Raw genomic sequence first — 24,015 nt, forward strand, 5'->3', positions numbered from 1 at the left:
CAGAAAAGTAGTGAAAAATAGTATCTCAAAGCTAGGTAGTTGCTCTGTAAAGCGTGGAAACTGAAGAGAATAAACATGTAATGACAAAAAATTTAATGTGCATATATAACTGAACCTCATTAATAACCTCATTAACAAAAATAACACTTCCAATTGCAAAATCCTGATTATATCTCTCTAATATAATATGTAAACACTTTAAACACAGCAGCTGTTCATACTGCATACATCTGTACGCTATATTTATATAGATGCATGCAGATAAAAAAATACACCTATGCACACACACGTTCTAACACTACACAAAGACACACACATAGGCATAAGTTTATAAGCAAAGAGTAGGTACAAATGAGTATACACAGATAAGGACAATACGTTATGTTGGACAGTATCCTGTGTTGTCACTGAAACATACTCACCATTTGCAGGAGATCAGAAGAAACCATCTGCATGCAACACATTGCTGTTGCCAAAGCACAGACAATGGTGGAGATGATATTGAGAGCGCACACACTGAACAACAGGTCCTGTGAAAAGACATGCATCAGAATATCATCTCTTATCTCAGGGACACAAAGGACAGGAAATATTTTTAGCAGTTTGTTAATAAACACTGTCAACTGCTATCAATTGATATGGTCTCAATTAACTATGTAGAACCCATTCAGCTCATAACTTTTTTAAACCAGTCTGCCAAGGGAACAATTACAGAAACAAACATCTTCACTTCCGCACTTCTCACAATACATTTGGTACTACAGATTTCCTCAGAAGTATTGATATTTCAAGTGTTCCAGTTCCCTGAAAGACAAATTACTGCTTTCACAGTGGACTCCCAGCTATAGCTATCACAAGGAAGATACTATGAAACAGACTTCTGATTCATTGCTTTCAGTAGTTCAACCCTACAGCTTTGGTTTGTGTGTTAAAAAATTCAATGGGAACTCTAGCATGAAATAGAGAATTTTATCCTGTGTCAGATACTCTATGCATCTGAAACATTTTTAGATACAAGAGAAAAGCAGTGACTACACATCTGGGCATTTCAGCTGGTGCTGATGAAGTAAGTGCATATGGCTACATTATTTTTTTAAAAACCCAAAACATTTAAAATAGAATATAAAGTATTTCTGTTTATTAAGTATGATAAAATAAAAGAAACATTTGATTTAAAACAGAAACATTTTTATAGCAAAGGTATAATTAAAAAAAAAGCATCCATCTCTTCCAATCACTGGATTTTTAATTTACTTTCCCAACAGCCAGTGAAAAGGAACACTGATTTAGCATGCTGGTGACGTTTCAAAACTACTACAATCCTTCTACAGCAATTGCATAGCTGTTGTACTTGTGACCATTATGTGGCTCAGTTAGTATTCTGAACAGTCAGAAGTATTTGAGAAAAAGCATCACAGAGAACAGATGAACAACAAATCCAAAATTGTTAATATATCATGAGTAAAAACACCCACTGTGTAATGAACAATCTGCAGATTTAAGTTTAAAAGAGTATTTCAGTCACTGCCAGTGCATAAAATAACTTCCATGCTATAAAATCAATGCAATGCCTGCTTTGTTTTTTCCAACAGTACTGAAAAAATGATAGAAAGGTGCAGATTTACTCCTGCCACTATAACTGCATGCTCCTCAAGTGCCCTTCATTTGAAGATGGAAATGCCAGCCATGGGAACCAGGCAGACATGAAATGGGTCAACAAGTTCTAGTCATTTAATCACTTACACTGAGCCAGATTTGCTCTTGCTGATTTGGTCTGTAGTTTTCTGTCTTCCTGGCCAGCTCCTCAGCCAGGGAAATAACGAATCAACAGCATCAACAGCAAAATACTGGAAAGGCCAATCTCTAACTCACATACAGAAGGTGATATAGAGGACTCATTCAAATACACAGTCATATGGACCAACTTAGAGCATTCAAATGGAGGTAAACAGGCAAGTAAATCCCTAGAGATGCAATTAGTTAACGGTGGCACAAAAAGAGATTGAGATCCTGCATGTTCTGCTTTCCATATTTAAACCTAGGTAAAGAACACCAAGGCAGAGACAAGATCTAGGGTAGAAATAGGGCTATTTCCTAGCAATAAGAACCTTTATTCATTGCTTACTACAGCCATTTAGAACCAAAAGATTTAGCTAATCTGAATGTATAACTTAATACCATTTATGCTAAGTAATAAAATGTACATCAAAGTTGTAAATTGGGATCCAAAGTGTCTTTGAGACCCTCATACAACTTATATGTCTCACGATAGAATCAACTCTGCCTATATCACTCATAACAGATGTTTCTTTGATCTGTTCCTAAAGATTCCACAGCTTCATCCCACTATTCCAATGCTTAGTTTTACTATCAGTGTCTTGTTTTTTACTATCAGACATCCACAGCTGAAAACCATTCCTCCTTTTCTTCCGCAGCTTCTGAGAACAGGCTATTACAGAGCAGGCTTTTACACCTTTAAACTCTATTATCATGCCTGCAGTCTCTTCCTCCTTTAATCCATGATGTATTAACCCCATTTCCCCCAAACCTTGACTGAGACCAATTTCCTAGGCCTCTCATAATTTTCATTCATTTCATTTGGTTCACCTCAAGTTGGTCCACATTTTTCCTCAAATGCAGAATCCTAAACTGGGCACAACCAAGGCCTTGCAAATGCTGACTATAGGGTAAGGATTATTTCTTGTGCTTTACAAGCTATACTCATCCTTACACATCCTGCAGTGATGACTGAGGTTTTTTTCAACAGTACATCATTGATTTTGTCCAACATAACCTCAGGTTCTGCAGAACTACTACCCTCTTCATCCTACTACTAAGTAAGGATAGAAGCAACACCACCTTATTCTCAATTACACTTATCTCACATTTATAAAAAATAAGGAATAAGCCAAACCCATTTCATACTACATGAACAGAGAGAGAAAGTATTAAATTTTTTTCCCCAATTCCTTCCACACTCCAAAGCACAGAGTAAAATCTTTTAATGCTTTTCATTTTTAGTAATCTCTTCCTTCTCTACCAGTAATTCTAGAAAGCCTCTCCAAACAGTGTCAAACCAATTGCTTTCATTTTTATTCATTGCTAGCTATTGTGAAACAACAGACAAAGTAAGTTGACTCTGCAAGTACCCTGAGCTGCAGTAGTGTCCCAGACTGAACACACACAATGATCACGACTTCTTTGCTGTGGTTTGAGATTTTTGCCATGCATGGGTAGCCGAACTCAGTTTGCTATTCAGCATTACATATGTTATGTAGAGCAGGGATTACTGTCCACAGTAACAACTGTGACAGTAATCAACAGACTTCTTTTCCAGGCTAAACACACAACAGTTAGAGTATTGTTCCCACTGCAATCTTTTTGAAGGAGAAAATACAACTAGAATGTTTCAAATGCAGTGATGCAGAATTTTATGTATTTCATAAAGAACAAGAGCAGACATCTATCAGCCAAAACCAGAACAAGACAGCAAAGCTAAACACATTTGGAAAAGACGTTAAGTTTAAATTTTTCACAGTGAAGGTAATAGCTGAGCAATGATTATGATATCCTCACCATCAGTAGGTATTTCTGAAAGCAAGGCTACTTCTTTCTTTGTTTGTTTTCACTGGGTTTTTTTGTCCTAAAGTCTGTTTCAACTCAAACAGGAATCAGCCCACAAACCAAGAACTAAACCTTTCCCTCTGTTCCCCTCCCCCCCCCCCCCCCCCCCCGCCATTAATCAGCCTTAGGCAATTTACCATTTTCAGGGAATTTCCTCCCCGTGCCCTGCAGAACAAGTAATTAGATAATTCATAGGACACTAATTTATTCAACTATAGATAGCAAGTGAGCAGGAACAGGCTTTCAAGATCTAAACCCCTCCATAGCCAAACATGCTACCAGAAAGACAGTGTAGGTGCTTATGCAGATTCCAGCTGGAACACGTTGACAATTAAGATGTCCTTTAGGAAATGTCTGTGAAAAAGCAGTAACCACAACAGGGATAATCTTAACTCTCCACAGCACTTCACCACAGACAGCTACATTCATAGAGGTCTAAAGGAGTAGGAAATCTATATTAAACACAAAAGCAAGGAGCTTTAGTGACAGGTTTTTGGTTGGTATCTGCAAGAACTACACTAATCAGGATACACAACACATGAATCTGTAATGGTGTGAAATACGTTTCACTGCTGTTCACAAATGGCTGAAACAGTTTTCTTTTACATGGTATTCTTCTGGGTATTTTCATCTTTTTAAGACAAAAATCTGATTCTTCAGCATGTTTATACAATAATTAATGCTCTGATAGGTATAATGTACTATGTAGAATTATTCTTCTGCAGGTTATGTACTCAATTTTCTTGCTACACCTTAACTCAGTAATCGCAGAGGACACAGACCCCTTTAAGAGTGGAAGCTGCTGTCAGAGTTGCCTGGAAGCAAGCCTAGATGAATTGAGATATATACCCACAGGAGTTACACAGCATTGTGAGCTGTTTCTCTGTGGCCAGTTATTTTCCCAAGTAGGTCCCTCGGTAAATCTCAAAAGCTGAATTTGAATTTAATACTGATTTATTTAAAAGGCAAGATTTCATGGTTATACTATTCCATTTTTATTAAAACTTAATAATTACCAAATTAATTGTCTTATTACCTACATAACTGTTTATCACATTTTCCCTCTCTAATAACAGACACCTTCGACTTATACTGTGGTCCCACAAAGGATACTTGTGCATCCTCCAATCTTATTCACGCTACCGTCCGTATGTCTTACTTAAGGAAAGAATATCTATTTTTTCTTCTTTTACTGAGTTAAGGTGGTTTCAGTATTACTCTTTTAGTATTGTTTCTGTGCTACTGCACCTGAAAGTTCTGCCTTTATTAGCACAATTAAAATAATTCTTTGCAATAGAAGTTTTAAAAACACACATTTTCCAAAAGAAACAATCATAAAGCAAAAAGTATACTGAAACTAAACCTTTCCTTTATTATCTATGGGGAGTTTACCCCATCTTCAATTGGGGTTGCCTCCTCATACAAACCCTCCCATACTTCCTATGCTTTCTCCTCCATAATAGTCACAGCCACCTTTATGATCCTGTAAATTCTTGAAATAAGCAGACTCACACATCCCTGAGAGTTCAAAACTGACTCAGAAGGAAACTGCTTATCGCACAAAATTTGTGGTCTTGTAAAATGTCTCAGCTGGAGATCTTCAGAATGGAAACTGAGTATAAGACCAAAATGAATGTAATTCTTCAGCCATACAAAGGCTCTGGAGCACCAACCTCTTAACCCACTAAAATGGTGAAAGCTAGGTTAGATGAATTGCACAAAAATGTGGCTGTGTGTGGAATAGAAGATGCGAACACTGGGATTTAGCCCTTTGTGAAATAGTCATCCTGTGTCAACATTTCTCAGAGAGACAGCGTTATAAACAACATCGTTTTCAGATATATTGAGCCCTAAGAATGCACACTAGCAGCAAGTAGCTACTACATTCAAGAAAGCAATGTTCATGAAACTGATTCTGCTAAGTCAAAATTATAAGTGGTGTCAGGTATAGCCCTTTTCTTGCACAAATCGTCAAACTGAGAAGTGAAGACTGCCAAGAAATGGAGGTGTGTTGTCCAGGTTAAATTGCACATGTGTTGACTGGCTTTTTCACTTTCTACTAGTAACGCAATGCAAACAAAGATAATAGGCTGATCCTTTAACTGTGGAGGACTCACTGAGGTATTTGGAGAAATGAAGGCTACAAATGAAAGAAGAAATATAACAACAAATAATTTGGACAAAATAGCTATCTCAAACAGGAGGCAGAAATTGTTTGTACTATTTGTGAGATTAAACATGATTTAACTACAGAATTCCATGAAATGTTAGTGACGGACATCACTAGACATAGACATCTGGCATCAACAGAGGCAAAAATCACTGTATGAGCTTTATAACCTTAAAAAGGGGGCTAAGTGAACCTAATTATGTCCTACTGAGGGGTTGCACACTACTCTGGTAGATGCTCTTAAATATTTATCAGCTGGATTTCAAAACTGTGTGCATTCTCTGCTGTGCTTTCTTCAGCATAATAGCTGAAAACTATCTGGTGAAAACCAAATATTAACTAATAATACCATAATGTGAGTATAGGATACACCATTTTAGTTTCATCTTGCATACCAAAAAGAAGCAAATCTTTCAAACCTTAGCTCAAAATGAAATTGAACATTTCCCAGTACGAAAGTAATAAGGTCTATTTTAGAGGTAGTAGAAATGTTTCAGAAAAAAATGCCATTTTGACACTACACACATATTTAATTTTATTTTGAATTTTGGCAAAAAATGAAGTTGGAGCTCTCAGTCAGTTCTAATACAGCAATACATCACAGAACTATTTATGTTAGGGGTGGCTGAACAGAAACAGAAGAGATATTCCTTGTCTTCTCCCTCTTGTTAACCTGCATTAAGTCTAATTGAGCTGAAATACCTCCCCTTTGGGTTTATGTCTACTTGTTAGACTGGTAGACACCCTTATGGGATGTGTTCTTCGCAGTTCATAGAAAACGTGAATTTTCTGAGCTGGTTGCGAGAAAGGATTTAACATGTTCCAGGTTTAACCAACATGGGCATTGTTTTCCTGATGCCACAACTACATAAACTCCACACCTCCCTAAGCAGAGTAGCTACAGAAAAGATGTTGCTACCCACAAACATCAAAATAATTCAGAAGTTAGGTTTCCTGGTGTGTTCAAGAACACAAGCAAGCACTGCTGGCTATGCAAACAGAATACGTATACCTAAAAATATGTAACTCTTCTTTTTTTTTTTTTTTTTTTTTTTTCCCCATGTTTCCAGAATAATGGAAACATGACCTGGCAGAGGTCCCAATACTGAGTAGTCAGCATCAGCTGCAGTTTCTGCATACTGTTTTTTGTGGATGGCGCACAGGTGAGATACCTGTAACTGCCGCTAAAATCAGGCCACTGTCTAGAAAGGTAAAAAGACTTTGAGACCAGGTTGTGTAAAGGGCCATTGCTGTCTGGAGGCCCTGAACTTCTAAGAGGACAGGAGTCATGGTATGCATTGTTGTGTTCTATCAAGCACTGACAAGTTAGCCAAATCCAATCATACAGTAACAGCCTCTCTCCAGCAAAATGACAGCTTAATAATTTGCAGTGCCATTCTTTTAGAATCCTTAACCATGGCCCTGTAAAGGGATCCCAAATGCCTTTTCTGGACATCCTACATGCCATTTGATCTTTCAAAACATCTTTGTTTCTCTAATGGAATTGCTTTTAGAATTTAGCTGATGAATGTAAGCTCCCCAAACTGTAATTTTTGCAAGTAAGTGTAATTTACAGACTATTTTGCCGACTACATGATTGTGAAACTTATTAATAATATTATCTGAATGTTGTATTTCATTATTTCCATTCTACACTTTAGTTTCTACCAACTGTAGTTGTAGCAGCTCCTGGCTGTGCTAGGGAAGGAGCAGAAAGGATAAGCCTTCCTCCAGAAAGGAGCTGAAGTTTGACGCAGCATAGGAAGATTGTCTAAATAAAGCTCCTTTCCCACAGAAAACATAGATATCTTGCTTATTTCATAGGCTTCTACATATAAAATTCATTGTGAAAAGAGGGAACTTGCCATCCTCTTCAAAACCTCATTGCATTCCCAAATATCCACTTACATGCCCATGAGCTCAGACAACATAAAAACCGTTATGAAACCTGAGTGCCTCAGGCTTCAGAGCCTTCCCCTTCTCCTTAACCACCTTTTGGGCATACTCAACCCTTGAAACTCTGTTCTCACATCTTTATCTCTTTCCTATATCCCTCTCCATCACCAGTCTGCAACTGCCTGCTGAGATATGTAAATAGCAGGGGGTTTTTTGATTGATGAGTGACTGAAGGCAAGAGAAGAAACACTGGTAAAAGTGACTGTCTCTCAAATTTTATCAATATGAAGATTACCAGCAGGTAATATTTAAGATAAATTACAAAAAATGAAATAAAAGCAAATCACATTCAGCACTGCTACACGTCATCCTTTTCTTTTTTTGTTGAAGAGTCTTAGGAGGACACGACCAACATTTTCAAGTGCACCACTTTTCTGAAAAGTGACTACATAAAAATGCACGTTCTCCAAATCTGGGACTATGTCCAAAAACCTACAGAACACATTAAAATAGGAGCTGTATTACAAAACCTGAGGGGTTTTTAAAAATCTGAATGTTTAATTGAATTTTTTAATATATTTTTTATTCCAAAAATATTATTTTAGGATATAGTTCAGTGAGAACATAGTATGAAATAAACCATATGTTAATATACTGAAAAAGCAATTTCTCCTAAAAACTCATTTTCTTTGTTTTCCATCAAGCTGCTGGGTGATAAGGCAGTCAGATGGTATTACACTGGAATAAGGAAAAAATTGGTGATTGATTTATCACTTCGATAACTCAACTGTAGAAACAATCATTTAACAAAGCAATTTAGAACATCTGTTACCATATGCAATTAATTACCTCACAGAAGCAAAGAAAACCTCTGGAATGAGATAGAATCTAAAACAAAAAATGACAACGGCATGAGTCCTCTATTAGTGATGGGAGAGGTGGCAGAACTGGGTCCTTTATAACCAAAGAACACTCACTGCAAGTGTATTCACTCTTCTGAAAATTTGCCCTTCAAAACACAGTTTGTACCTCCTATCACAGCAAATAAAAAGCAAAACTGGAATTCTATCAATTTGCTCTAATGGTGAGCCATATCCATAGAGTTCCTTCATCTTAGAAAACGCAATTATAACTGAATTCCTCTCTACTATCAGTTGCCTTCCAGAATCAGCTGTAGAAAAGCCATAGAAAAGTCAACCACAGCTGGAATCCAGCTGTGACACATTTAATAATACCTACATTAACAGCAAAAACTCAATGCAATCTTAGGTCTGGAAGAGAAGTACTACATGACTGACAGCAGGCTGCGTATGAAACCAGGTAATAAGGTGAATTCCTAAAGAATTTTGCTTTCATATATACAATATCTCCAAACTCATAGTTATAAAAAAGCAGTAAGACACATTAACCTTTGGAACAAGAGTGATTCATCTTGTTCATACACACTTCATTCATCAAATGCATAAATTACTGAGTTAAAAACCAGAAAATTGAAACTTCCTTTCGATATGTAACCACCTACCACAAACTACTGTTTTGTAAGGGCTTGAAATGAAGTCACAGAAGTTCCACCAAAGGACTTCAGCATAAGGACAATAAAATCACAGGCTTCAGAATTAATTGTTATTAGGGAGTAAACACCAATGGCCTTGCTTAATCTGTCTCCTTTTACCTTTTACAGATTAAATATCAAGTAAGACAAAATAAAACAATAATCTCTGGACATCTTCACAACTCAACTCAAATGCATACTTTGGTAAATATTTAATCACTCCCTTGCCTCTTCATATCACAGCTGTACTGTCAATTAAATTACATGCATGAACATCAAATCAGGGAATTTACCATGCAATACAGACACATACCACACAGATGAAGCACTATTACCACAAAATATTAATTCTTGCTGTCAAATATTATATAGAAAATTACCCAGCTGTGCTGCTTACACAGAATTGAGAAACTGTATTTAAACCCTATTTTGCTCTAGAATGAAACAAAGTACAGATCAATGCTTCTTGATCCTGCTTACTTCTCTGTCTCTACATTTATTTACAACATTCAATATTCTTATTATTTTTTGTGAAATATGTTACTTATGTTCATATTACAAAAAAAAAGGTACGTAGCTCAAATCTAGTACTTCTTAAAAGTTCTAACCTGTGCAACAATACTGAACTGGAAATTCTCTTTACAACACACTTACATTTTGCTGGCTCAATAGATTGTTTCCTCATGGAAATAAAAGGTTCATAGTCTTTGAGGCTCTTAAGTTCTTTGCAGTTTTGAAAGCTTAGTCAATATACAATAAAAGGAGTAAAATAAGCTTGCTGATGTGTAAAAAGAACACTCTGTAAGCAGTAGCCCTGAACACATGAATCTAAACATCCATACTGATCAAGAGCTAAAACCAGCTTCACTTCTGCAATTCTGTGAAAATGGTTTCTTTTCTCCTTGATTGACTTCAATTACAGTGCTTCATTTCTTATACTACTGTAACCTGAAAAGAGATAATGACAGTAAAGCTTTTTCACCCATGAAATTAGTGTCTGTGTAACAATTTTATTTGTGAATTCAAGGACAACAATCCTTTTAACTCAAATTATAACTTCAGCTGTTCTAACTGGATATGTCTGAAAAACACTAGAAAAATAGCTGCTCTAATACTAGGAAGACTGTCTTTGCTTACAAAGAATCAATTCTGAACCATACACATCTCAAATGCACATTGAACTGTAAATGGAGAAATGGCCAATGCTTCATAAAATAGATTTAAGGTATGAAAGTACAATATCGTACACTATTTTACATGGGTCTAAACTATTTACTATATTTTTAAGGAAGCAGTGCACAGCTGCTTCTTAAGAAAAATAAACTCAGAAACGGTCTTCTCTGCTTGGATGCGAGTTTGCATACTTCTCATCAACTCTGGTGTCTACATTAAATTTAGTACTGGAGATATGTTAGTTAGAGCCTCCTGAAAGACTAAGGATCCATAAAATAACTGGACAAGTATGTAATAAACAGATTCCAGTCATTCAAAGAGGCAGCTTTTCAGCCACAACAGAAGTTCACAATCATATTCACTCATTGCCTAAACCAGGAACAAAACATTCATGAAGAAGGAAAAGTATGAGCAGACTATGTCTGTTATACAACTGTTACTTAGAACTTCTGAATACTTGTAGCTCAACTGTTCAGATTACAAAGCCCAGACTGAACTGCTCTATTGTTGATGGTATCTAGTATGGTAAATACACTCTGAGCATAGAGAATATTTTCAGTTACTTGTGTTAAGGAACATGAAGCGACTGCGGAATTTAAAAATCTGATAGGAAATTACTTATTCTACACTGAGATTTATCCAATTTTAAGCAGATTATGAAGTCTTTTAGGTAAGTCATTCAGCAAAATTAAATATTTTGCATTTGGTCATACAGCAAATCTGAGGAATGTCTGTTCTCATGACTCTAAAGAACATGTTAGGAGTCATCCTCCTCTGTTTTGCAAGCGAAAGCATGTTCTTCTGACTGGAAAAAAAAATTAAACATATAGGTAGGCTTGGTCAACAGGGAAGTCAGTAACAATAAATTTGGATTCAGAGAGGAAAGGAAAGATTCACACAGAAGACTGCAAGAACCTCAAGTTACATAAATCTCTAATAATGATGCCTAGCTTACAAAATAATGAATGGAATCAGTAACCTGAAAAAGACATTTACTATTTATATTGTACTTTAATTTTAGCAGCTCCAAACCAAATATTTATGCTGAAAACAGAGGAGGGAAATCAGCTTTTCCCCTAGCCTGTATAGTCACAAAACCATTCTACAGAAGCACTTTAAGTAAAGTAGGAAGCAATTATTGGAACAGCAAATTCATAAATTAGCACACATGACTGCAGGTATTCTAGGCTGTGTAAGCTGTTAAAGTAATTAAAAATACCCTACTGGATCATTACTAAATCAGAGCAGCATAACATTCTCCTCTTACTTACAAATATCAGACAGTAATAATACATTACAAAATAATTCAATCTTCTAAATACGTAACTTCATCCTCTCAAAACACAGTCTCAAGAAGATAAGCTTTGTTGCATGCATGTCTTTAATAAGTTCAGGATATTCTGAGTTTAGAAAGAAGGAATGATTTTCACAGATGAAAGCTGTCAGGAAAATTCAGTTCTCGTACTTTCATTAACAATACAAGAAAAACTCAGTTCCTTAAAATTTCATCTACAAACCAACAAATTCATTGCAGACTACTACGTCAGCATTTTATGCTCATTCAGAGGTAACACTGTTAAAGAAACGCCTCTCACTCGTACTGGTCTCATCTTGGAAAAGACTTAGGGTGTTGCCTGAAGTATAATCAGCAATGTAATTCAGAGATTATATGATTTTACAATGAGGTCTGTGTGTGTTTGTTTACATACGTATGTGTGTGCGTGTATGTATAAAAAAGATTTACCCTCCTGCATTTTTTCTGGTTTTACCTGAAAAAAAAACAGCTTGCATATCAGTATCAGATGACTGAGACACAGTCAAAGTAATACACTACTGATAACACCTTGGCTAAATTGACTGGTTGATTTATATAATACACTGTTTTTAAATCTCTAAGAACTTTTCCAGTGGAGCTTCAGCTTTCAGTTAATTCAAGACTACTCATAACAGGTTTGTGCTCCTGTCCTCTTTCACAGTTCCCTTCATAGTCTACAAACCTTGGTATCTTTGGCCATAAACTTCTACTTTATGCATTAGAATCACTCCTCTCTTGTTTGGACAGAAGGTAAGAGCAAAATGAGCTCAAGTGAAGTCTTTCTCAGAAAGTGAAAAAATATTCAATTGTTTCCAAGCACAAGATAAGGTAATGTTATAAAGTGTTATTTACACAAAATCCATTGGTTCTGGCAAACAAATTATCTCAATTAACTGTTTTTCAGATATTTAAATAATGAGCCTTCTATGTTTTACCCAAGAGATTTCATATGTTTGACCTTTTAAGATTTTAAAATACCAAGTTCTGTAAGATTCCATTAATTGTAAGGTAACAGTCTGTGTATCAATAAAATAAAACGTTTTGCCATAGTTTCATGCTTCAGCTCATATTTTCCTTTTAAACATTTTACTGTAAGTAAAAAGGTTATCTTTTTCCTGTAAGAAAAAAGTTATCTTTTTACTGTAAAAATAATATTCTCTTTTCCTCTTCAATTAAGTTCATAAGACAAAAGCAAGTCTGTATAAGATTTAAGTAGCAGAGGACAAATGATTTCTAATATTTCATCCCACAAAAATTAATTTTTCAAAAATCATTATATATTAAAAGGAATGTCCTGAGGCAAATTCCCTTGTATAACAGTATCCCCTCCTACATTTGTAAAACCATCATATATCTTTGATTATAAACACAAAATCTGCTTAAATGGATTCAGAGTTTGCCGAAATCCACTATCATTCACAGTCATGAAACTGGACCCAACAGTCAACTGGCAAGAGTGAATAGTGAGGTACACACATTAGCCTTGCAAACATGTTTGTTTGAAGTATTCACCTTGATTTACATGATTTACTGATATTGTTTGTATGGGATATGAAGTTCAGCATATAAAGTGGCTAACACCAAGCCTAGTTTCACACCAGCTGATTTTGATCTAAGAGGGAACTTTGCTGTTGAAAGAGATGACTTGGAAGGAACAGGCAAGTGTGTGCTCTTTTTGGCATGTTGGCTTTACACTGCACTCTACCTAGTAGGTGAAGATATGGAATTTCAGTAATCCCAAAGGTGAATCTGTGTGACAGAAGAAAGTGTAGATCTCAGTGCCAGACTGTTTTCACTAAAAGCCCAGTGCAGATGCTGTGGGGTTTGGGACCAGCTCAGTTCATGGAACAGATTCATTCTGTGATGACATGCCTGCTAAATCCAAACCAACAAACTCAGTGCAAAACTGCCCCTTCTGGTGGCACCTCTGTGGAAAAGCAGATTAACTTGGTGCTAGTGAAACTGCATCCATCACATCTGTGGTCATCATCTCATTTCTGTACATCTGATCCTTAATAAATCTTTCTAAACCTTTTTACTAATTTTGTAAATAGGTAGGATTTGCTTTTAACTTCATTTGTCTTAAGTTGAGTAACTTCCTAACATAGGATAGAGTTAAAACCAAAATTCCAAGACACCAACATTCTTTAGCAGCACAGAATATTGACCCTGAGTATCCAGAGCAAAGCCAAGAATCTTATTTTCAGGGGCAGTTTAGAAGCTATTAATGCAGGAAACTGTAGAAAATGCATCTTCTGGGGAAAAACAGTAACCAGAAAATCTCTCCATTGTAAAACACGGCAGATGGATCGGACTTGGGTGCCTGCAGATCTTAATGGTAGTTTGTCACATCATGTAACTGTGCTACTTCTACTGGAGATGTGCAGAGAAGTTCAAGTATAATATCTTATAAGTAAAACTCTAAACCCACCAACTCACTGTCCTTGAAATGGGTTGGGTCCCCAACCCTTACAACAGTGAAATGGCAGAGTATTTTTGTCCATTTTACTGTAACATAATTTTGTGCTGAAATTTCTCTATTCAAATAATCACAGGAAGTAGCACTCATCTCACAGATCACATATTCAGTCAGGTTTTGCAATCAATACTCATATCTATATATGCACATATGTGTGATCATTGTTACTGCAGTGGTAATTCTTGTGTCGCCATTAAAATGTTTGGGTAGTTCGTTCAGGGTTCACAAAGAAGAAACAGACATTGATTTACAACGGAGCATAAGGAGATGATTCAGAGCAGAGATGACAAAAACAAAAAAAAATTTTAGAAATTTTTCAAAGCTACTATTAAAAAAAGCGCTCAATATCATGCAAGGCATGATCCTGGCACAATTTAGCATACACAAGAGTGGTAGCCACTGTTATTTTCCCTCGTCCTGTTTGACTGACTGGGAACACAACCAGATAGGCGACATGTGCGCAATTGTTCTGTTCACAGTGCAGCTCCCGTAGCTGCTACCACCAAAAAAGCACAGATGACTTAGTGGAAATAGGAGATTTTCACCCCATCCTCAATAAAGAGAAGGAGCATGAAACCTACATAAAGGTGTATAATCTTAACTCTGGTATTCTACACTTTCTCTCCCTCTGGCTCCCCAAACAATGAGCACAATTGAGCTTTTGGTACTAAAACATCTGTTCTCTTAAAATCACACTGTAGATAATTGCAATTAAAGAAGGTGAGCCTTATCACTGTCTGTTTACCTAATTAGTTGTAATCCTGTTTTTCTTACAGGCTTAGTAGGATGTTACTCTTATATTTACAGCCAAGAATACAGAGCTCTCAAAGGCAAATAGAAAGCAACTGTAGAATTAAAACAAAAATATTTAAGAAACTTTCTGAAAAAGTTGTTTTCTTAACTATCTTCTCTTAAATGGAAAATTCTGAACATACTTAAAGCTGCACTCAGACTATACTCATAGGAACTCCTGTATTTAAATCAGTCCTCTGCTAGTGCAAGCAGATATGTCATCAATTCCTTTTATAAATGACTGAGTTATATTTTACAATAAATTATATTCCGTGCTTCTAATCTGATTGCTGTATTGGTTAGAAATCTTACCCTGATTTCCAGCATATGTCACTTTTACTCACTTCATATGCTGACAACGTCCTCAAAGATAAACAGTTCTTTTCTCTCTCATTAAAGTTTACTCTACTGACATATTTACAGCAAGCAACCATATGCTCCCTCAGTCTTTATTTTTATAGGATCAGCAAGTCAGCTTTTTCTGTACGACAGGTTCATGTTTTTGCATCTGTCATACTTTGAAGAATCTCCTTCTGAGAAGTTATTTTGCTGCATTACCTTGTTGTAACATTTTTCACTGAAACTACCTGCTGAACATGGTCCTGAATTTAGCATTCCAAGTAGCAGTTTATTATTTTTTGACCAATGTCAAGTTATGCTTCTTTTCTACTTACTAAATTCCTGCTGCACAGTAGGTTTTTGCTCCCATAGTTGTCTTCATCATCCTCATTAAAACCTGAGGCAGAGCACTTACTTAATTTTGGGGCCATATAAAATTGTTTTAATTTCTACCTGATCCTTATTACTTAGTAGTTGTTTTTCTTTTTTTCTTAACAAAGCTGAAGAACATTTAGATATTTATTATATACCTTTTGCAGGATTTCTACCTGTTCTAAACTTTAAAATATAGCTTCAAATATCAATATAACTTAGCATTTTCAGACCTCACACTACAGTCTAAATCCCTATGATCCTTATCACATTTAATTTCACCACTTTACTCCATTATATTCTATTAAATTTATTAAAATATATACTTTGAAATTGAAAGCCATAGATGCAGAATTAGTTCTGTTGATCATTAAATTAAACCTAAAATGAATCAGTATCTGTCTCTTAGGCTAGGGTTCTTTTCTCTGACCAGTTCTTTCATGGATTCCTTACTGTTTTCCACACCAACGTAACACCATGTCTTGCTAGTTTGGTGACAATGAAGTGAAGCAACAATATGGGCGATTACACTGGGATATAACTCACTCATACAATATTCTTAATATTTGGTCTCAATTTTTTTTGTGGGTAGTTGTAACACAAAATGCTACAGGATTTAAACGTCTTACAATATTGCAGAGCAGTCTATAAGCATATTTCCAGCATTATCCAGAAAGAACACTTACTATTCTCTCCCAAAGTAACTTCCACCTGAAATACTGCTAGTACTCTGTGTTAGCAGTACCTCATGAAATACTTCATCATTCTGCTAATACTTTGTGTTTATTTGCCATCTACTGTAACATAACTAAACAATGCCAACCACCACCTTTGACTCTAGCTTTCTTGAACAGCAACATTAAAGATATCTGTTCTTAAACCTTCCAGCAGCAGCCATAACCAATTGTAACTTCTGTTTCTTAAATAACCTCTAACAAAATAGTTACCTATACGAATACAGATACTAGTGTAACATAAAATCATTTTCACACATAGAAGCACTAAATTCTGTTGGATGAAAATCCAACAACCCAAGTACAAACACAGAGAACAACAGCTACTACTCCTTTCATCACACACTTGTGTCTTGCAAAATACTACTTAAAACTGAAATTGTTAATTATTCTCATAACACACCTTTAGGGTCAGCCTCACAACATTACACTCCTGCAGAGGATTCAGTTTCAGTGTTTCTCCCAAGTTACTGCAGCCTGATGTTTGATGCTGCATTTCACAGCAAACGCAGACACCATCACTGTCGAATTTAATCTGTGGAGAAAGGAAAAAAAAAGGTCAGACAGAAATACAGAAACACACTTCCCAAAAACTGTATTTACACTTACTGTGACAGTAATGACTACTAAATGCAAAATGAAAATCTCTATGCAGAATGTCCTCCGTTGGCTGATAAAACCAGGTAAAATACAGAAAGAGGATACAATGCCAAAGAAGAGTGTTACCTTTTATACATCTCTTTTAAAAAAAATTTGCTTTCCAGGGGCAGATGAAACTAGAGTAACTCAACTGAATAAACATCAAATTTGCACAACTGTAGGTTATTTAAAGGGCTAACAATGGGATACAATACCTTACATCTCCAGGTCAATGGCTGCAATTCAATCTGTGTTAGTATTGAGAAGAGTAATTCCTTGAACTATGAGTTTAAAACTATCAGATCCCAGGTTTCTATACTCCAGTAGTCACTAGTAAGAATGACACTCATGATAAACTTCCATAGCTTTCCATGTAAAGAATAAAAGATTCAATGTACTGTTCAGGCACACTCAATCAGTCCTGTATTCCTCCAAGTAAAGATGGAAGCACAGTGGCTGAGTGGTGAGAGATCCGAATCACTGTATTACTTACTCTTTTACATTAAAAAGAATAAATTGAATTTTGCAGACAGAAATCCACAAAAAATTTCTTAATGCAAAGTTCAAATTCTCCCTAAGATGTTGACAATTTCCCAAAGATAGACAGCAGCATTCCTTGTAGTACTATCTTGCATTGTCTTATTCATAGAATCATTTCAAGAGAATATTTTCTTACTGCTTAAGTCCTTGAAAAATGTTTAAATTGTTCATATAATCTTAATAGCTACATATTTAAATATACGTATTTTTTAGTGTCACCCCTATCAGGCTTATCTAGTACTCTCTGCATACATGCTGGTGACCAGAACAGCAGTTGGAAGAGCAGAAATGAGAATCCATTAAAAAACATAATAAACTTTACCAGATGAGATGCAGATGAATGAATGCTTGCCATATACAGTGATGAAGGCATGCTCATCAGAGCACGATGCTCTCTCAGTGGGCTTCAATTCCTGAAATTCCAGATTGCCCTCTAGCCAGTATAATTTGTAAAAGGCTTTAAAAAGATCTGGGTACGTAAATTACACCATTTCCCATATACTCAAAGGCAGCATGGGAAATAATTGTCTATGGCAACTCACAGAGAATAGTCATACTCTAAGTCATAGACACTGTAAAAGAATTAAAGAACACCTTTATAATAGTTGTGTTGTTTATTTCTAACTAGCATACAATTTAATTCACAAAGCTGCTTTAACAATTTCAGATTGGGGGTTTTTTTCCAATTCCTGTAATCTTTTAATACTGTCTTTGAAAAAGTGAAAGATCTGAGCAAAACCCAAGTACATGGTTTATGATCAGATAACCTCAGCTCTTCGAATCAATGGAAAATACAAAGCGCTAAATGCCACTGGGGAGGTCTTGCTCCTGAACCTCTCTGGAAATGGTATCAACTGTTAGACAAATGCTACAGAGGAATTTCAAAACTTACACTTTGAATTTAGAGCTGTGCCAAATGCAGTGGCCAGAATGCTACGGCACACCTGCTATACTAGCACCAGGCATACAGCAAATCAATATAGTCTTCAGCTGCTAAGAAGTTTTTATAATGAGGAAAATGGACTTCAGACAAAGCTGTCTACTGCAGGATCATTTACTTTCTGATTCATGCTGCCACTGTTCAATGAAAGATAGTCACTGACTCATGTATTTGACACTTCTAATATGAAATACAGATCCCAAGTCTACTTTTATCTCATGTAATGAACAGGTATCACAGAAATAAGGCTGAAAAGAGAAATACTTTCTTGGTCAAGATTCCTCATCTACGAGAGATTCTCCATTCATTCTGAAAGATGTTCTGGAACTTTGTACTGCCCAGTAACTCTCTTTAATTCAATTCTTAAAAATAGTTAATTGTTTACATGAAAGTTTCTGTAAAACATAGGGACATCTTAAAAATCACAGCATATTCAAAAACACCTAAGATTTGTAACCAGACTGCAAAACAAAACTCTATTTTAATCTTAGGCATACATTTTTGGAGAGCTTTTAACAATTTGCCCTATTGTGCACCTTTTCATTCAAATGCTTGTGAAGTGACATCTTTGCTAACTTGTATTTTTGTAATGGGGAGCAGTACAAAAGGCTGAGCATGTCATCACATTTGTGCTTTCAACAATACATCAGCTGAAAGCAGTTTTGAGCCTTCATGCTCCAGAATGCTCATGCCTGCCCTACTGCTGTCTCACACTTGTGCAGACAGGATCAAGAATTCATATGGCTATCCTGTGACTTAAACAGTGCCAAAACTAACTTTTCTTTTTTGAGTGGCAATGGTTTCTTTTTAGTCCAGATCAGACCTCACTGTGTGGCTTCATAAATAGAGACAGTAGCACAAACAATAGAGCTACACTGGTACAGGGAGAAGGAGTTGGGATTACTCCTTCCAGCTGCAGGGCTGGTGTGTGCTAGCCTCACACAATTACATCAGCAGTGTCTCCCAAACCGTGTTCTTTCTTCTCTCTGCTGTGTTTAAATCTCTTTTTGATTGGTAGAGATCAAAAATAAAGCATCATTCACTTCATCCCCTGCACATACTCCCCACCATCCTGTATATGTATTCCAATTTCTGATTCTTACTCGTGCTAGTAAGCATAGTCAGTAATCACAGTATATATAGTTTGTGTACATCCATTTTATGACTGTTACACAGTACACCCTCATCCAAACCATATTTAAGATTTCAAACATCAGCCTGAGCAGCCTATATGCATAAATTGTCTTTTAAGTTTATTCCATCTTGCCAAAAAGCAGTACTGTTACTTCAAAAGTGATAAAAATCATTAAAATCTGACTTTTATGTAGCAGAGGATCAAAAAAGTAAAGGATCCTCCAATAACAAAGAACACAGAGAACTTCAGACTTACTAAAGTATATACATACACACACACATAAATGTGCACAGACCAGACTTTTTTCATCTGTCATTCATCAAATTCTGTCTAGGTATTAAAGGCGTCTTAACAAAGGAGAAATTACCACTGAGTGCACACACATTCTCACCAAAAAGGGTAAATTAGGGATGAAGTAACAGTGTTACTTTGCATTCTATCCTTTCCCTATTACAAATGTAAAACTTCTAGCAAAAGTAGTAATAGATTTTACTTTTTGTTCTAAATCAACCTTCAGGTAAAAGTTAAGAACTTGAAAACAAGGCAGTAAAGTGCAAGAAAGTCTCACTGGTATGTTTATGGAAAGGAACTTTAGTAAATTATATACCAGCTTATTCAAAGAGAAAAAGCAGGAGGATCCAGTAAGGAATAAAGTGGAGTGGTATGGTAATATCAAGAGAAAACACTGACGGGTGAATAACAACAAAAAATAGTACACGTATTTTCCTGGAATTTTAAAAATTGTTTTTCAATATGCACAGAACTGAAAGTAGCTACCTCAGTTCTGGAACTGGGCTACGCCATTGATCTCTGCGTGAACCTACGCTTGTTTTGCTTTTCCTTGCTTTGTCTCTTCCAGCTAAAAATAATTCAGGGAAAATGGAGTCTTCCTTTATATGTTACTATAACCACAGGACAATTTCAGGTGTACAACTGAAAAATAAATTATAAGCAATCTTTCTATACAGAGATAGACACTATCACTAATTTTCTGATTAATAAGCAGCTGTAAATTTGATTAAAACTAGATCACCTATTTTCAAATGAATAAACAACTTACAATAAGACAGGTACACCCAGTAAAGACAAATAAAGACTAAGAAATAAATCACTAACAAAATTCTATCTTGTGCAGTAATAGAATATAAATTAAAATATACAAATTGCTCTACCCACATATGTTAAGCAGAATTTCTAGAGATTAATTTTTTGAGAAAGAAATTCATAAGACAGAAGGTTTTTTCTCATAGACATGTTAATGAACAGCTTGAGTGTGTAACTGCTCTATACACATCCTACTCTCACTGACTTAAAGCAATATCTGAGGTATTGGCTGCAGGATCTATAGCTAATCATGGTAAAAAAATTCCAACTAAATGTTCATAACAAGCCATTAACGCTACTGGTATTTTTTTGTTTCTCAGTGTTACATGTTGCTAAGCTGCAGAATAAAGAACACAAATACTAAATCCACAAACTACACATTCAAAATGTTAACACACCGCGAACATGTTTTTCACATTCACACAAACATATATATTATGGAATCTACAATAAATCCCCAGTGTTTAAAGCAAAATACGACCCTTGTCTCTCATTCTTTTTCTTCAAACAACTACACTGCATGTGAAACACTTCTGAATTTAAGCTCCACAATACAGTAAATACTATTATCACTTTTGAAGCTGTACATTCAGCATGAATGAGTTTGACAGAAATACTACAAATAAAACAGAATTTATTTTGCATCTGACTTTTGTACTGTGCTTGGAAATTTACTAGTATGTTTTTGTCTGGTACAGTTGCATGGGATGTTAACTACATCTCAAACTGCATGTCTACAAAAGCTGGATTTTGACTCCTAGAGCTGCACTGACGTAAAGTAAATTTGTATCCTAGAAGGCAATCAAAGGATTTAGAGCTCTCTGATAATGTACACCCAGTCACATAGTGTAGGACTGCAGATCTACAACACTAAAGTTAGCCATCTAAGGAACGAACATGAAATACAAGCTTAGAACAAGCTGTTAAGAAACTGGTATCTTTCCTTTTTGAGTGGAAAACAGTAATAAAATAATTAAATATGTTCAATGTAATACATTACCAAATTCTGAGTCAAATCCTGTGCTTAATCATAAAGCAGTGTAGTGCATCTCTCCCAGTGGGTGGTCTACAAGAACAGAACTCTAGAATTTCATACTTATGAGCACTTCAACATGGCAATATAATGTATTCATGTGCAAGTCCCCAGCCTGACTGAAATGTGGTTTTGAGTAAGGAAAATCTAAAAAAGAAAGGTCTGGACAGAAGAAACTATTTTTGTGAAACAATTATGATATGATAAACAGTCACAATTAAATTAAATTGCCCTCATCTAGTACAACACACTATGTCAAAGCTACTTAGTATTTTATCATGCTCTGAAAATTGAAACTAGCAGTTTAAACATTTGCTTTATTTTCTTTTGCCAGCTCAGCATTTCACTAGTCCAGAGGAAAATTTGCACGTTCTATCTGCAGCAGGAACGAAAAGCTCAGGGAAGTATGAATGAAACATAATTGTTGCTTTTTAATGCACTAGCCAAGTACAGTGGTTTTGGAAAAAATGCAAAACATTATTTGCAAAATTCTTGCTTAAGTGACAATCTTCCATTAACCTGGAGAAACAAGCAAAGGTTTCCTTTGGATTCTGCCACAAGAGAACAAATGGGGAAAGCACCTCCTCAGGAAGTTCCTACATGTCCACCCACCAGAGCTTTTAATCCCAAAATACCTACCCAAGGGCAAAGCCTACCTCCACCTGCAAACCCTCTGCCTGCCCACTGAAAGCGTTTGTTTGATACCACGCCCTTCCCTCACTGTTGATGAGAACAAGACTAGAGAAGGCAAGACAAAAGAGGGAAGAAGGGGGGCAAATATACATGTAAAGAATCAAAAGCTATTTTAAAGTTTGGATCAAATGTGGTCCCAACGAAAATCACTGAATATAGGATATTTTGGAACAACATTAAATTTCCATGTGAAAAACATCCCAAACAACTGAAACACGTTTTTTTCAAAAAGATGAAGGAGAAATAAAAGGGGGGGGGAAAAAAAAAGGAATTCTTCCTGAACTAGCTTTTTTTTTTCCCTTCTAAATTTCACCTTATCTGAAACAGATTTATTGCTTTTAATTTTCATCAATGATCTGAGAATTCAACTACACAGTTCAGTCACTGCTTACTTCTGCAGCAGTAGTTTTCCTATTAGACATGGTGATTCTGACCAAAATTGAAGAGATATGGGGTTCATAACCAGAAAAGAGGTCACTGAAGAGAATGTTTAAAAGATTAAAAAGACTTTCTAGTGACTTAGGTCTTTTTCTTGGTAGTGAACATATAACCACTGGCCAGAGTCAGTGCTTTCTTTGTCTATGGATGTACTAATTAAGCAAAACTTTGCTTATTTTACTTTCTGTTCCTGCAATGCCACTTTGTTGACTCTCATTAATGGGATTTTCTTCCTTTTGTCTTACACCTCTATTATAGCTTGTATTAGGAGAAATTGAAATGCTCCCTTTCATTAGTCTGAGTCTTTCTGCTTGGTGCAGAGGTCTGTGAGGAATCCAAACACAGATACATTATCACAATACATCCCAGAACAGAGATCACATACAGCTAGGTGGTATTATTAAATGACACTGTCAATATATTTAACCACAGACTCCAAGTACATAATCGGTTATCAGTAGTCTAGGTAAGCAACTGAATTGTGGGCTTAGGGATTTTTCTGTAGGCTTTGCTGAGTAGCCCTGTTTGCTAATGGCTGCCTAAAAGGAACTAGAAAAGCAGACATACACACACAGCAAGATCCATGCATGCACTAAGCAGCAGCAGCACCAATGGCACTGTTCTTGCTACATGCATTCTTCTCCATCTGAGACAGGACTTGCTGTTTAAATTCTATTCACACAGCTTACTGGACATCTGTCAAAACCATGTCAGTAATTACACCGGTTACTCATGAGTCAGAGGTGAAAGACTGCACACACAAGTACAAATGGCTCCCCTCAGCCATATATACATACGTGCAGATTTTTAAAATTTATTATTATAATCAATTAAATGTCAAAACCCATAAGTAGTTTTTACGTATCATACAATACAGAAATTCGGGGGGGATTTTACTAACAAATCAAACAACGGGCTATTGAGCAAGGAAGAGGCAAATTCATGTTTCCAAAATTCCAACATTCCCTCCTTTTTTTCTTTAGGGCTTTGATACTTTCTTGCATGACAGATGTGGTGAGATGGTAGTGCTTGAGAATATGGAACACG

The 24,015-nt window shown here is 35.9% G+C and overlaps 1 protein-coding gene across 3 annotated transcripts in view; it reads right to left on the bottom strand.

The window, feature by feature from the left end:
* The window catches only part of ENTREP2 (endosomal transmembrane epsin interactor 2), a 145,630-nt gene that overhangs the window by 27,212 nt on the left and 94,403 nt on the right, over nt 1-24,015 (bottom strand). For all 3 annotated transcript variants that reach the window (XM_074838002.1, XM_074838001.1, XM_074838000.1), the window contains exons 4-5: nt 16,850-16,981; nt 423-530 (exon numbers count right to left, since the gene is read on the bottom strand). In XM_074838002.1, coding sequence (XP_074694103.1) covers nt 423-530; nt 16,850-16,981 — 240 coding nt within the window. The remainder of the gene's footprint in view (nt 1-422; nt 531-16,849; nt 16,982-24,015) is intronic.

Source organism: Strix aluco, chromosome 12 (assembly GCF_031877795.1).
Source record: "Strix aluco isolate bStrAlu1 chromosome 12, bStrAlu1.hap1, whole genome shotgun sequence".
Taxonomy (NCBI): domain Eukaryota; kingdom Metazoa; phylum Chordata; class Aves; order Strigiformes; family Strigidae; genus Strix; species Strix aluco.